General features: G+C 40.8%; 1 protein-coding gene across 7 annotated transcripts in view; it reads left to right on the forward strand.

Annotated features, from left to right (window-relative positions):
* Positions 1-15220, forward strand: part of LOC125883904 (type II inositol 3,4-bisphosphate 4-phosphatase-like) — a 45924-nt gene extending 30704 nt beyond the window's left edge. For 6 of the 7 annotated variants that reach the window (XM_049568530.1, XM_049568531.1, XM_049568528.1 and 3 more), the window contains exons 11-27: positions 3090-3171; positions 3368-3437; positions 3556-3703; positions 4325-4455; positions 4826-4933; positions 5553-5661; positions 6060-6225; positions 6308-6517; positions 7153-7300; positions 7384-7586; positions 7955-8078; positions 8199-8325; positions 9469-9609; positions 9760-9857; positions 9984-10081; positions 10247-10401; positions 13223-15220. In XM_049568530.1, coding sequence (XP_049424487.1) covers positions 3090-3171; positions 3368-3437; positions 3556-3703; positions 4325-4455; positions 4826-4933; positions 5553-5661; positions 6060-6225; positions 6308-6517; positions 7153-7300; positions 7384-7586; positions 7955-8078; positions 8199-8325; positions 9469-9609; positions 9760-9857; positions 9984-10081; positions 10247-10401; positions 13223-13343 — 2239 coding nt within the window. In that variant the 3' untranslated portion in view covers positions 13344-15220. The remainder of the gene's footprint in view (positions 1-3089; positions 3172-3367; positions 3438-3555; positions 3704-4324; positions 4456-4825; positions 4934-5552; positions 5662-6059; positions 6226-6307; positions 6518-7152; positions 7301-7383; positions 7587-7954; positions 8079-8198; positions 8326-9468; positions 9610-9759; positions 9858-9983; positions 10082-10246; positions 10402-13222) is intronic. The other variant, XM_049568532.1, reaches the window with a different exon arrangement.
* Positions 15221-16465: the final 1245 nt, after the last annotated feature.

Here is a 16465-nt window from a genome sequence, read left to right on the forward strand (position 1 = left end):
GGCGTATTTGCATCTAAACTGGTGATAAAGTCTTCCATATATATTTAGTATCTATAACAGTGTCACTTGTAAGTTTGAGAGTTATGTAAGGGACTGTAGTGCAGGGGAGGTGAGGGGTTGGGTTGACGTGGGGTTACAGAGTGTGTGTGAGCTGACTGGTTTTATCAGCAGCTTTTCTGCTCAATTCTATTCAGCTATTCTATCAGCATCTTGACTGTTATTATCATGATATAATTTTTTTCATTCACTTAAAACAACTCATCCTGAAAAACTAATGTTACGACAGAAGTTATATGAGGAGAAGCAGAGATATGCACTTCTCTGTGTGATGCTGTGACACAATGGCCCCACATTTCGACCCACTAAGTATGTAATGGTTTTCTGTTAATATGTTATGTGGATGTCCCAAGAGATCACCAAACATCTTGAATGGTTACTAGTGCAGTATTCCCAGGGTCAAACCACAGGTTGACTTGGACTGTTATGTTATTACACATCTCTGCAAATTTCTTCAAACTCACTTTAACCTCCTCACATATTCCCATTTTGTCTCACAGAAACTTTCTGAATGGAAAAAATCCATCTCATAGAGATTTCACAGAGGTGTAGGAGGTGTCACCTGATTGGCCGTTGCTTGGATACCTGTAGCCAGATGAGGAAGTGAGAAGGGGGGAGTGTATGGCTCCACCTCTGCAGAGAGTAGAGGAGTACTTCCTGTTTTTGTATCACAACAGAGAGTGACAGAGCCAGGTGCTAGCAGGCCGTGTACAGTAGGTGTGTCTGTGTTGGCATGTTGCGTCCAGGTGTGTCTGATTACTAATACATACCTGGCACAGGTAGGCAGGAGGTACAGAGCTTTGTGCCGCACAGTTTCCTGCAACTAGTTAGTTTAGTCTCTCTGGTTCCTTCATGGTTCGTCCAGCTAACAGTCTTTGACCTCAACATCAGTAAGATATCTTATTACCTCAGTGAGCTACATTTGTTTTATTAGTCATCCTGTTTATATGAACTAGTTAACTTGAAGATTTAGTTACCTTGTCTCCTAGTCTTCTAGTTTATGTGTCATACAAGCTCTTCTGTCTGGTAAGGTTGTCTTGTTAATGGTCTTGTTTCTAGTCATCTTGTTTCTAGTTAGCTTTTGGTTTGCCAGTTATTTTGTTTCTTGTTAATGAAGTCCTACTAGTCACTTTGTTTCTTGTTAGCTGTGTCTCACTAGTCATCATGTTTGTAGTATATTTAGTCTCACTAGTCATCTTGTTTCTAGTTAAAGAAGTCTTACCAGTCGCTTTGATTCTTGTTTGCTGCATTTCATTAGTCATCTTGTTTCTAGTTAATTTAGTCTCACTAGTCATCTTGTTTCTAGTTAAAGAAGTCTTACCAGTCGCTTTGATTCTTGTTTGCTGCATTTCATTAGTCATCTTGTTTCTAGTTAATTTAGTCTCACTAGTCATCTTGTTTCTAGTTAAAGAAGTCTTACCAGTCGCTTTGATTCTTGTTTGCTGCATTTCATTAGTCATCTTGTTTCTAGTTAATTTAGTCTCACTAGTCATCTTGTTTCTAGTTAAAGAAGTCTTACCAGTCGCTTTGATTCTTGTTTGCTGCATTTCATTAGTCATCTTGTTTCTAGTTAATTTAGTCTCACAAGTCATCTTGTTTCTAGTTAAAGAAGTCTTACCAGTCACTTTGATTCTTGTTTGCTGCATTTCATTAGTCATCTTGTTTCTAGTTAATTTAGTCTCACAAGTCATCTTGTTTCTAGTTAAAGAAGTCTTACCAGTCACTTTGATTCTTGTTTGCTGCATTTCATTAGTCATCTTGTTTCTAGTTAATTTAGTCTCACTAGTCATCTTGTTTCTAGTTAGCTGTATCTCACTAGTCAAATTGTTTGTAGTTAATGTAGTCTTACTAGTCATCTTGTTTGTAGTCAGTTTAGTCTCACTAGTCATCTTGTTTCTAGTTAGCTGTATCTCACTAGTCAAATTGTTTGTAGTTAATGTAGTCTTACTAGTCACCTTGTTTCCAGTTAAGGTAGTCTTACTAGTCACCTTGTTTCTAGCTAGCTGCATCTCACTAGTCATCTTGTTTGTAGTTAATTCAGTCTTACCAGTCATCTTGTTTCTAGTTAATTTAGTCTTACTAGTCATCTTGTTTGTAGTTAATTTAGTCTTACTAGTCACTTTGTTTCTTGTTAGCCGCGTCATCTTGTTTGTAGTACATTTAGTCTCACTAGTCATGTTATTTCTAGTTAAAGAAGTCTTACCAGTCACTTTGATTCTTGTTTTCTGCATTTCATTAGTCATCTTGTTTCTAGTTAAGGTTATCTTACAAGTCACCTTGTGTCTAGTTAGCTGTATCTCACTAGTCATCTTGTTAGTAGTTAATTTAGTCTTACTAGTCATCTTGTTTCTAGTTAATGTGTCTTACTAGTCACTTTGTTTCTTGTTAGCTGCATCTCACTAGTCATCTTGTTTCTAGTTAGCTGTCTCTTACTAGTCATCATGTATTTATTTCGCTTTGTTTAGATTAGGTTAGACTTTATTGTCCCAGAGGGATATTTGACTTCAATTTTTGACTTCAGTATTGATAGTTATCTTGTTTCTAGTTGATATAGTCTTACTAGTCACCTTGTTTCTAGTTAAATGTATCTTACTAGTCATCTTGTTTCTTGTTAGCTGCATCTCACTAGTCAACCTGTTTCTAGTTATCTTGTCTCTAGTTAGCTTTGTTTCCCTATTTTTTAGTTGTTAGTTTGCTTTGTCTGACGAGCCATCTTGTCTCGAATCAGTATTATTTAAGTTGGTGCATATTGCTGGTAGTTTGCTGTGACTTCTTTACCGCTAAGGTCTGCTAGCTTTGCCCTACTCATTGTTTTTTCCCCAGTCTTTTGCCTCGTCAAATCATTGGTAACTAGTTAGGTTTCTCTCATCCTTATTTCTCATTAGATAAGCTAGTTGGGCCAGTTGTGATTGGGGTACTAAATCAAATTAAATTAATTAGCAGCTCTTCATGTCGTCCTTTGCACACTCCAGTTTTGTGTTTCCTAACAATCAGTATTGTTTTTTTCTGTCTTGTTCCTCTGTTTTATTCAGGACGATGGATGGAGTGAACGAGGTCGGGGAGGTGAAGGTGTCCTGTCTGCAGATGGAAGGAGAAACTCCTCCCGAACACAAGGTAGAGGAGGAGAGAGGTTGTGTAACTTTGCTCCCTCCACCCTTTCTGGTTGCTCTTGTGTGTAACTTACAGACGTGTTACAGTTTGACACTTAGCTCTGTGGTTTCTGTTCAGTCATCTGAGTGAGAAAAAGAAGACAGAGAGAGACGTATTTTCCCTACATTTTACCGTCTCTATGCCATCTTCTCTCCTCCAGTGTCCTGCGCTGTGTGACAGTCTGCACAGCTCCGTCCACGACAAAGAAAACAGTCCAATGATGAGAGCTGGTGAGAAACTTTTCATGTTACACACGTTCAGGGGTTATTTATACAAGTTTCTATGCTCTTATATGACTTTCACTTCCCTGCTCTGTGTGTGTGTGTGTGTGTGTGTGTGTGTGTGCAGTGCTGTGTGCTCAGGTGTGTAAGGTGTACAGGTTTCAGACGGAGGATCAGAGATGGCTGCTGGTCCGGGAACAGATGTCAGAGACGCCGCTGTCTTTCTGTGTACCTAAACAGCTACTGAAAGTGCTCATACACAACCACACCAGCAGGTGTGTGTTAGTGTTTCTCTCAATAATATTCGAAAATCTAAACGGGAGAGTTAAATATTGAATTTAAGGCTTCTGTATGTCACTTTAAGAAAGTCCTTGTTATTAGTGGCAACTCTCTCTGAGGCCCTTAAGTGAGCTGCAGTCAGCATCCTGTTGCTCCAGCTTGCACCACGCAGCCACAAGCCAGCACCTGGCACCTTGTTTCTAGTTCGCTGTGTCTCACTAGTCGTCTTGTTTCTAGTTGTTCTCCACCGTTTAGAACCACATCTGTGTGCTAGGTACCCCAACAGAGGGGGGACCAAAAATGGGGACGGTACGGAGCGGTTCCATTGGTACCATCCACAACCTTTCACAGTGAAAGCAAACAAATATGCGCACCGAACTGAACTGAACTGAACTGTACTGCTGGGCTGCCGCTGCAAAAGAGAAAAATTCGTCCCATGTCCTTTGCATAGAAGGACCTTTATTTCAGAATTTGCTGTATGTTCAGTACATCTTAACAGATTCAATTTAATTTGTTCCAAATATTCCAGCTAGTGGAACCTTATCGACTCAGTCGACTTAATTCTTCTTAGTGTCATGAAGTGGGGAAAAAACTAACTTTTTATAACTCTTCCTCAGGGTCCAGGAAGTGAAGGATCTCGGTGACCTTTCACCTCACTGGGACGGGATCCGCCACGATGTCATTAACCACTGTCACCACCTGATTGGCTGCTGTCAGGAAACGCTTGCTGAGCTCGACAAACTCTCAGGTGTCAAGTCAATCAAAGGGCCAAAAATAATCTTCCCTTAAAGGAATAGTCTGTGGAAATATTCACTTTGCTGCAGAGAGTTGGATGTTCAGATTGATCCCACCTGTCATGTCTGCACAGTAAATTTAAGCGAATACTTTTGGACGTTTACAAAGTGTTTGAATGTACAATGTTTAGTTGTAACAGTGATTCTTCACTGTGGTGCTGCTGCTTTAACTTAAGATCCAGGTTCTTCTTCCACCTCTACACACTCCAGGAAGTGAAGCCCAAAATGTTGGACTATTCCTTCAAAGAATATTGGTAGAATTTTGAATTCAGCTTGTTGTTCTGTGGGACAATTACCTCAGTGTTCTCTTTGTCTTTCGATCAGCTTCGTCCTGTTTTAAGTCGAGCGGCAGCAAATCAGACAAACACCTTCAGTTTGTTCCGACCAACCTGCACTCACAGAGGATGGAGGTCACCAACCCGGACAGCACAGGTACGTTCAGGAGCTGCTCTGTGTGGGTACATGAGACCCTAAAAAAGAGGCTGGGTCACGGGGAGTACCACCAGTTGGTCCAGGAGCTTCTCCTTTCTGAAGACCCTTTCCAGGCATATTTTAGGATGACTCACGGGCAGTTTGACAACCTGCTGTCTATCGTCGGGCCGTATAGCTCTGGGTATCCAGCAACCGCTACCACCAGTTTCTCCTCCATTGTTTACCTGTACACTTGGTGTCGTGACGACCACAGAAGGCCCGCCTCTCAAATCATCCGTTTGGACTTGGTTACGGTAAAAATGCCAGTCGCCAAGAGCGCAGAAATATGAGGCACATTGCAACGCAAAAACAGCGAGCGAAAAGCTTCATTCTCATTAAAAACAGTTATAAAAATCCGCCTCCAGCTGCTGAAACGCTTTCTGTGTGATCGGGGCCTTAATTCTTTTTATCGTGCTTCTTTATTTACCGTACCGTTATATTTACCTTTCTTTATGTATTTGTTGCATTGATTATTTACATGATGATTTGTTTCATACCTTTATTTGTTTATTACGTCGGCATATTTATTCATTTATTTATTTGTTAATAGTGACGTAAATGGTCTTCTGTATCTGTCCAGGTGTTTGGTATGAGGTCATAACGTTTGGTGCTCCGTCTGATCACCACCAGGCCTTCAAACACGGAGGACTGAAGAGGCTGCTCAGCAAACACACGAACCTCAGAGACAGGTGTGTGTGTGTGTGTGTGTGTGTGTGTGTGTGTGTGTGTAAAACCTCTCTGTGGATTAATCTCTATAATCTGTGTCCTGTCAGGATTAGTGACAGCACACAAGTACGTTTCATTCTGTTGAATTATTTGGACTTGTTCAGTTACAGAGCTGTTTTGTGACGATGCATTTCAAGAGGGGTTTTAAAGACTTTATTCGTCTCAAGGAGGAGGAGAATTTTCTCAACACATAAAGCAACACTTCATCCTTCAGTTTGTCACACAAACACATCTGCATGTTGTGATATATCAGTGTAAAGCTGCAAAGAACAAATACCTTGAACTGAACTTGAGGACACTTGAGTAAATGTTCTTAGTTTTGAGGGCACTTATCTCGTTGTCACTCCGTCCGTCTCTTCAGCTCTGTCTCGTACTCTCAGGATGAGAGCTCCAGAGCGAAGGAGTTGCTGGCCAGCGTGGCCCAGCTGCAGCCCCTTGTCTTCGGGCTCGCTGAGGAGCTGCTGGCCGTCTCTCTGGAGCTGAACGCCGCCCGCCTGCAGCAGGTCCTGGACAGCCTGACTCAACAGGTGCGGGGGGAAGAAAAACGCAGGTGACATATTCAGACATCGAGAAATTTTGTTTTGTCTTGACGTCTTCCTTCTCACTCAGACAGAACAGTTTGTTCACGCACTCAAAGACGAGCTGGTAAAGAGTGCCCTGTTGGCGATCCACAACCAGTGCGCAGCCAGCTGCAACAGCAGCCACGTCCACAGCAACGGGCTGCTCTGTGAAAACACGCCAGTCAATCAGGAGGGGCAGGCATCGCAGGGGCAACAGGATGCAACAGGACGGGACGCAGAGTACGACGAGGAGGAATGGGCAAGTAGAGTGTTTGTGTGAGATCTTAAAGCAGGGGTGTCCAGACTTTTCAAACAAAGGGCCAGATTAGATCATGTAAAAATACTGTTTCATCTTTCAGTAAGAAAAGTATTCAAATTTCCACGGCTCCTGAAAGCGGCGGCCCTCGCTGTTGACTTTTCGCTCCTTTGCTTGTGGCCACAGTTGACGCTTGGCCTGGACTTGGAGGAATACTTCACCCCCCAAATGATCTTTTGTTTATCAGTTACTCAGCCTGTGTAAGGCTGAATTCATGAAGACAGCTTTGTTTCGTTGCATGCCTCCACAGTGAGTGAAGAATCCAAAAACAGAGAAGATTCTTGTTCAGTTGGAGTAGAAGGGCAAAACTACATCAAAACACGGTTTACAAACTCTCACACAACTCGTGTTTTGATATAGTTTTGCCGTAGTTAAACGTGGATGCCTTGGACTTTAATTTATCAAGAGTTTTCCTCCTTCTTGGATTCTTTGTTCAGCGTGGAGGCATACAAATTTAACATAACACAGGCTGAGTAATTGATATATATACACACAGACGTTTTGTAGGTGAAGTATTTCTTTAACTCGTTTATGATTGTGTTGTACCTGTTTTTATATGTGTGCGTGTGTTTGTGTAGGACAGAGCGTGGGCGAACGTCGCCATGAGCCTCAACTGCATCATTGCGATGGGTGACCGGCTGCAGGGGCGGGAGGACCGCCCTCAGGAGATGACATCATCATCAGAGCAGCAGGAAACCACAGCAGACACAAACTCTCAGAGCACCGGTGAGATGTTATTAAATGTTTCTGCTGGCGCTTATTTATAATATTCAAAATTTAAGTTTGCTGATCTTGTCTACCTCCTCCAGCTTCCTCCTCCTCCTCCTCCTCTTCCTCCTGGCAGGAGCAGCTGCTCCCCCTCGTGGTCACTCTCAGGGATTGTGTGCGTGAGGCAGTGGGGAAGGCCCGAGCCGCCATGACCTTTGTGGTCCTGCAGGGGGCAGCGGCCACGACCATCGCCCAGGGACCTCTTCACATCGTCCAGAGACGCCACGCCGTCTTCAGCCAGGCAGTGAGAGAAAACAGAATGAATCGGCCTGTAGTACAACAAAACGTATCGTGTAATGTATAGTATTATAACGTATAGCTAGCTAACAAAACGTATATAAGAAAACGTATAAAGTAGAGATCTGTAAGCATTTCTGTCTTTGTGCTGCTGCAACACCGAATTTCCCCTCTGGATTAGTTAATCTCCTCTTGTCTCATCTGATCTCATCTCGTCTCCTCTTATCTCGTCTTGTCTCATCTTGTCTCGCCTTGTCTCGTATCTTGTTTCATCTCATCTGATGTCATCTGATCTCGTCTAGTCTCATCTGTTCTTGTCTCGTCTTATTTTGTCTCATATGTTCTTGTTTCATCTCATCTTGTCTTATCTTGTAGCTGTCAGCAGCAGTGTGCGGTTTCATGTTGAAGCTGTATGGAGGTCTGGAGGATCCTGACTTCCTGCAGCAGCTTCACTCTGTCGGACTGCTGGTTCAGTTCGAGGCCCTGCTCAGCACCTATGGTACACACACTCACACACACACTCACACACAAATACACACTCACTAACTTGTTACACATCCCGTATGTCATCTAACATGGTGTGTGTGTGTGTGTGTGTGTGTGTGTGTGTGTGTGTCAGGTGACGAGGTGGGGATGCTGGAGGACATGGAGGTGGGTGTGGCTGACCTGAGCGGAGTGACATTCACCGTCACCGAGGCTAAAACAGAAGAACTGGGCGACCTGCTTCCGACACTCAGTGGAGCATGGTGGGAAACACACACACACACACACACACACACTGATACATTTTTATTCCTCTGCATTATGCTCTCAGGTCTCTTCGTTCGTCCCAGTCTCGTTAACATGATATCTCAAGAATGCCTTTCGGGAAGGTCTTCAAATTTGGCACAAATGTTAACTTAAAGATAATTGGATTGGATTTTGGTGGTCAAAGGTCGAGGTCACTGTGACCTTGTATCCGTGTCATTCTCATGATTGTGATATTTCAAGAACTTCATGAGGAAATTTCTTCAAATTTGGCACAAATAATTGGATTGGATTTTGGTGGTCAAAGGTCGAGGTCACTGTGACCTTGTATCCGTGTCATTCTCATGATTGTGATATTTCAAGAACTTCATGAGGAAATTTCTTCAAATTTGGCACAAATGTTAACTTAAAGATAATTGGATTGGTTTTTTGTGGTCAAAGGTCGAGGTCACTGTGACCTTGTATCCGTGTCATTCTCATGATTGCAATATTTCAAGAACTTCATGAGGAAATTTCTTCAAATTTGACACAAACGTCCACTTGTACTCATCAATTAACTGATTACATTTTATTCTTTATTCAGCTCCCCATTAGCTTCCACACAGTGGTAGCTAGTCTTCCTCGGGTCCACTCACACATGATTAGATTTTGTTGGTCAAAGGTCAAGGTCACTGTGACATCTGTCCCATTCTCGTCACAATATCACAATATTTCAAGAACTTCATGAGGAAATTTCTTCAAATTTGGCACAAACATCCACTTGGACTCCATGATGAACTCAGTAGAATTTGGTGGTCGGAGGTCAGGAGTGTATATATGAGGTATGTAGACCTGTAGCTATAACGTTTTGGCACCAACAGATCGTCACTGAGAAGATCCTATGGGGAAGCGAACATGTCTGTCTGCGTCGTTGTTTGTCAAGCCTCCATTTTTGCTCGTCCAGACTCAAACACAACCCCGGAGTTTTCAAGTCAGTTGTCTTTTCAAAGGTCTCTGTTTAAAAGTTCCAAAACCCTGAAGTAGTATTGACACTAGGCGTAAACGTCGTGTTTTTTAAAACAAAAATGTATTAGTGAGGATGTTGCCTCATACACACACACACACACAATGTAAACTCACAGTGTGTGTTCACCTCTGCTCAGGGGCAGTTTGGTCGTCGAGGTCCCGTTGCTGCCAGAAACCTTCAGGTTGTTGCCACAGGAAGTGAAAGACGGAAGTTGGATTCAAATTCATCCTGTTCTGTTTAACATTGGAATCAACCAGCAGCAGAGCCTGGCTGAGAGGTACACACACACACACACACACACACACACACACACACACACACACACACACACACACACACACACACTAGAGGTTTGTAACCTGCAGAAATCCTGGAAATGTTCATTATTTTTTATGGTTTTAGTTGAACACAGTTTTGTTTGTGTCAGGTTTGGTGACAGCTCCCTGCAGGAGAGAGTGAACCAGCAGAGCTGTGAGCGTCTCAAAGCGTACTGTCACACACTGACAGACAAAGTGCCTCACATGGGTAAGACTCTCTGACTGTGCTCACTGTAAAGCTTTGTTTTGCGATTTATTTTGTCGTGATCAGGTGGAGACAGCAGATTATTGACCTTATTGTGTCAGTAATTAGTCCTTCCTCGCTGTCTCTCAGCTGGTATCCAGTCACTGTCGGACCTGCTGTCCTCTCTGGATCGCAGCGTGGAAACCAAGAAGAGGAAGAACGTCGAGGTTCTGTGGACCGCTGCTACGGTAAGACACGGGACGACTGACATTTATCATGTGACACAAACACAAAGACTCAACAGGCAGTCGTTATAATCACATGACTTAAAGTCCAGGTGAAACTAAAATGTGTTGAGAATGAAATTTGACTTTACTCTACCTGTAATTTAAGATGTGTGTGTGCGTGTTCAGGTGTGTCGTAGGGTGAACGGTGTGCGTCTGACGAGCTGTAAGAGTGCGAAGGACCGCACGTCGATGTCGGTGACGCTGGAGCAGTGTGTGTTACTGAGAGAGCGACACGCACTCAGCCAGCAGCACTTCAGCACGGCGCTGGACTGCATGAGGAGGTTTGTTGATTTCAACACACAAACATCCTCTTCCTCCCTACTTCCTTTCCTTTGTTGTCTCCTTTTCTTCCTCCTCACTCACCTCCTTTGGTTTCCTTTGTCCTCTTATTTTTATGTTGCAGAATATTTTTCAGTTTAATCTTTTCTTTTTTACTTCATGTCATTCTCCACCCGCTCCCTTGTTTTCTCTTCTTTACATTTTCCTGTTTCTTTCTTTCTTACGGGATCTTCATCCTTCTCTTCATCTCCCTCATCACACACACACACATACACACACACTCCTCCTCCAGGTCTCGTCTGTCCTGGGGGCAGATGCTCGGCTGTTACACCCAGCCAGGGATCACTGTCTGTGGGTTAGAGCCGGCGGAGGGCCCCCCTGGCCTCCAGAGCTCCTGGCTCCCGCAGTGTTTGGCCCCTAAAGCTCCCAGACGGCACCTGTACCCAGTGGCCTTCCTGCTGGTGTCCTCTCACCTCCTGGTTCTTTGGTTCATCCTCAGCCTCGTTATACTGCTTGCCAAATACCAGTAGACCAGCACAGACTGGGAACACTGGGCACAAACTGGACGACATGGATGATTTCATGTTTTTATCTCTGAACAAGACAATTTCCCCGAAAACTCAAAGGGCCTCTTCTTACTTACTGTCTGAACTGGACAAACTTGTTGTAAATCGCTTGTTTCAGCCTCATGAACGTCACCTGTTCAGGAGGAGGTGCACGTTCATCACATCTGATCATCAGCATCGTCCACGCCCCGAAAATTCAGCGTCGTCCAGGAAAGTTTCGTTCACCAAAAAATGAGCAGAGTGAAAAGAAACTGTGGAGCTTCGAGTCCTACTGTCAGATTAAATTTAGCAGCGTCAGTCACCGCGTTTGAGGGTAATTAGAAAATATGAATGATACAGCTGCTGATCATCAGTGTGGAAACCTATCCCCACCAATGTGATGACAGAACAAGATTCTGTAATTCTTTCTAATTACTTCTGAAAACATTTCTCATTATTTTGCGGTAGTAAGTCATTTCAAGTCAATATTTTGAGGTACGAAGTCATTATTTTTAGGTGCTAACTCATTTTGAGATACTTCATTATTTTGAGGTACTGACTCATTATTCTGAAGTACTATCTAGTTATTTTGAGTAGGGATGCACCGAATATTCGGTAACCGAATATATTCAGCCGAATATTGCAAAAAAACACACATTCGGTATTCGGTGGAATAAGTTAAAGCAAGGCCGAATAATAGCGGCGTGTTTTGATAACGCAATCAAACAGCGTGCCGTGAAGGGCGGAGTAAAATGTCAGCAGTGTGGCGATCCGTCCCTCACTGCACTCGCATTTGCAACTAAAAATAGTTTTGAGAGCAAAATATGCTTAAATCATTTTACACACGCTGTGCGAGCAGCCTACAGATTTCAACCAGCAGCAGAAACGAAAGGCGAATCCCATCGGTTGAGGGTTGAACGGGGGTCACAGACACAGACAGGAATGTATTCCTGTCAAATACGGCGGCCATCGGCTTACTGGCGACGGATAAGTCGGCTCCAATAATATCCTCTTCGTGGCGTCACGACTGCCCAGAAGAACCTGAACAGCTGAGCCAGCCGAACACAGGTATGTGACGTGTCAGAGGAGAAACGAGCCGTTCACATTTCTCTCTTTGTGGCAGGTAACGGCCCACAAACCTCACTGCACTTTAGGGACTGTTCTTTACTTATGAAGGGACTGTTCTTTACTTGGGAGGAGGGTGGCTGGTTGATTTTTATTTCATTTATTTATTTTATTTTGATCCTACCTATGTTAATCACTTATTGATGCTGTTTTTGAAGTATGAATAAGTCAATAAGTAATTTATTCCATTGAAATATCATTGATGTATTATAGAAAAGTGATTTATCTTTTCATAAATGACAAAAGGCACATCTGCCTCATTTTCACTGCGGTATCCTGATACTACTCAGAACCATGATATTTTCACTGGTATCGCACAGTGGGTCCCAATTTTGGTACCGTGACAACACCAATCTGGAGGGGGTTCATCTGCAAAAACTAATGAAAAACTAAACAATGATATTCGGTATTCGGCCAAGCGTTTAATTTTATTCGGCTTCGGCCACAAATTTTCATTTCGGTGCATCCCTAATTTTGAGGCACTATCTCGTTATTTTGAGTTACTAACTAGTTATTTTGAAGTACTTACTCACTATTTTTGAAATACTTTATCAGTATTTTGAGATACTTATTATTTGAGATACTAACTCGTGAGTTTTTTTTCACACTGATGGAAATGAGCCTCCGTAGCTCAGAGCAGCTGAAGTAAAAGACGAAGTGATTAAACATGAGGTTAAATTTAAAAAAAAAAAAAAAAAAAAAGCTCAGATGTTAGACGGTAAACGATTCAAACGTTTTGTGAGTACAACAAAATTGGTGAATGAAGAAAATGATGGTAAGTCAGTGGTACACACTGGTTCACAACAGATCTGCTGGGACGAGTGTTTTTTACCTGAGGCCAAATGTTGTTCTTTACTGTGCTGGGAAATATTTGTTTATTCATGATTTTATTGTTATAATTTATTTATTAATTTTATTGTATTTTTTATTTTCATCTTTATTTTTATTGTTATCATTTATTTATTTTGTACAAATGTGTTTTATGTTTGTTTTCAAATTAAACAATGTTTTTTAGTTTCTGGTATTTGTAACACAGCCAAGGAGCTGTGTGTGTGTGTGTGTGTGTGTGTGTGTGTTATCAGACATCCATACCTCACTGTTCTTTGTGTGTGTGTGTGTGTGTGTGTGTGTGTGTGTGTGCGCGCGCAACCAGGGATGGCTGCAGGATGGAGAACGTGCAGAAGAACGTGGGCAGCAGGAAGTTCGCCTTCAGCAGCGTTCAGCTCCTCACTTTCCCCAAACTGTACAGACCTCCGGACGGCAGCTTCGGATAGACACACTGACACTTAGTTTTGTTCTATACACACTTAGTTTTTTATATGAAAAGATTGTTTCATCATGTAAAGTGTATGTTGTGTTATACACACGTGTAAATGTTATGTCTGTGTTTGTGCTGTTCACTGTGACTGCAAGTGTTTGATTTACAAACACGTCTCTGCAATAAATGAATACTTGATTTGTTTCTGTCTAAAATCAGATTTATCAAACCAAATGGATCAGGAAGGTCACCGCTGCGGGCCTCGACTAAACCTCCAAACCACACACACACGCACCAAATCAGGATATTCAGGTCTGTTGCATGTCAGTCAGTGTGTGATGAGGTCTGATTAAACACACATTTGAAGAAGAATATGGACCATGTAAGACTTCTACACACGGTCTCTCTACAATAAAATCACAGGAGACACATCAGATGTCTGAACAGTTCAGTTTAATGTGTCATGAATTACATAAGAATAAAGCAGTTGTTGCGACAGATAACTTTGCACGGACGAAGGAGGTGAAAGGAAACGAGTAAAGTTCTCAGGCAACAAAAGCTTTTCTTTGTCTGATCCGAAGACACTCGCTGTATCGTAGGAGTCTAACAATAACACAAATATAATCAACTAATAAATTCAGATGTATTACCAACCCAGTAGTGATGAAAATGAGCTCCATATTAACCAGCTGCAACATTAAACTGATGATTATGATCCAAGAAAATATAAATTATTACTAAAGTACAATTTGAAGGTGTTTGTACCTGAGTGTTTCCATTTTAAGCCACGTAGGGCTGCAGCTAATGATTATTTTTATCGTCAGTGAATCTACTGATTATCTAATCAATTAATCGATGAGTTGTTTGGTCTAAAAAATGGTTGAAAATGTCGGTCAGTGTTTCCAAAAGTCCAAGATAACATCCTCAAACGTCTGGTTGTGTCCACGACCCAAAGATTTTCAGTTTACTTTCACAGAGGAGGAAAGAAAACATAAAAAATACTCACATTTAAGAAACTGGAATCAGATCATTTGGACTTTCTGTAATAGTCAATTCTGTAATAATTCCTGCATAAGGAGTACTTTTACATTTGATACCTAAAGTACATTTTGCTGATAATACTTGCAGACTTTTACTTGGAATTGAGTATTTTTACACTGTGGCATTTCTACGTTTACTTAAGGGACTGTTCTCTACTTATTGGAGGAGAGGGGTGTGACCTTTTTGTTTGTTTTTTCCTGAAGCTACAGATATTGTTCCTTGAGCCTCCCCGAGTGACTGGTTGAGAGTGGATGACCCTCCGTCCACTATAAATTGTTTGATTTTTAAAAATTTCCCTTCAGTGTTTGGGAGTTTAATGTTGAAGATGAAATCCTGAAGATAGGCCAAATTTTGAATAAGGTGTAGAATAAAATGAGTTAGTTAAATATTTTTAATCTATGTTGTGTTTTTTTTTTTTTTTTTTTGGTATGATGGAAGTGTTCTTCGCACACGATGCGTCCAAGCACCATCGGAAATTTGGAAAAATCTGACAATTACTAACTTATAAATGGTCTGATTTTGGGGATTTATTTATTTATTATTTTTCTTTTTGGCGATTCTTCTTTTATATTCAGCAGTTTGAGGTACATTTCATGCATGAATTGTGCTTTATAAATGAAGATATTATTTTGGGCGGCATTTGAAGGCATGTTTTCTTTAAAAATCGACTGTAAGATAAAAACAAAATACAACCATTTAAAATTGTATGCCTCTCCTCTGTCAAAATAAAAAATATAAGTTGCTCCGCAGTGCTTACATTATAGTTTCACCAGCCTTCCCCCACATAAATAATGAACAGTCCCTAAAAAACATAACAACATACTAAATAAAACACAGCAAAATAAAATAGATAGAATATTTTATCATTAAAAACCAAAATGCATGACTTCAGTTGTAATAGAGTACATTTACACTGTGGTATTTCTACTTTGAGTTCAGTAAAGTATCCGAGTACTTCTTCCACCACTCATGAAAGTATAAAGGTACATTTGTATAGTTCTGGATGCACAGCTGCAGTTTCTCTGCCGGGCCGCTGGGTGGCGCTGCTCGACATCACAGCGCACACACAGCCGCGTCAATCACATACACACTGATAACGGAAATGAAATGCTGAGGTCCTTCACAGTAAAAGACAACGGCTTTCATGCCATTTAATTTATCAGGATGTCTGAGACAAGAGTGTCAAAGATAAATGACTTAAACGCAGCGGTTTCATTAAATAGTGCGTGATTAAAAATCTAATTTAGCAATACAAGTTTTTCACAACATATCTGGAATATTTTGAAACCTGCACAATTTTAAAAGCTGTTAAAGGTATTCATATTTTGTATATTTTATATAATCTTTTATTCGAATTCAAAAAAGATAGCAGGTCATGTTGATTAAGAGCTATATTAAATATTTATATTTACTTTTGTAATTTGGAAGAATTTGGAAAAAAAACAACAATATTCAACCATTTAAATTTGTATGCTACTCTTCTAAGTATAAGTAAATAAAAAACAAAATACACAAGTCCCTCTGTAGTGCTTAAAAAAATATATAGTAGACATACTTCCCTCTTTTTGCCCCACCCCCTCATAAATAACAGCCAGTCCCTAAAAAAAAAAAAAAAAAATTAAATAAAAATCCCCTAAAATAAAATTTCTGATTTTGGCGATTTTCATTTTATTTATTTATATATTTTTTTTGCAAACCTTCTTTTATATTGATCACTTTGTGTTATATTTTATGCATGAATTGTGCTATATAAATAAAGTTATTATTAATAGAATTATTATTTTTTAAATTGTTATTATTTTGGGGCAGGTTTTGAGGGCATGTTTTTTTTTTTTAAATCTACGTAAAACAAATGCCCTTCACGAGTGATGAACAGTCCCTAATTATTATAGAATAAAACATGACAAAACAAAAAAATCAATTTAAATTCTCAAATACAAAAAAAGACTCAAATTTATTTTTAAACCTTAGTGAAGCTACAAATATTTGTCCCAGTATTGTAAAAAGTCTCTGAAATTTGCTTTGAATGATAAAAAAAGAAAATAAATTCGCGGCATTTATTTTGAAATAAAGAACCGGAAGTGGTGTCAGATTACC

Source organism: Epinephelus fuscoguttatus, linkage group LG23 (assembly GCF_011397635.1).
Source record: "Epinephelus fuscoguttatus linkage group LG23, E.fuscoguttatus.final_Chr_v1".
NCBI lineage: Eukaryota > Metazoa > Chordata > Actinopteri > Perciformes > Serranidae > Epinephelus > Epinephelus fuscoguttatus.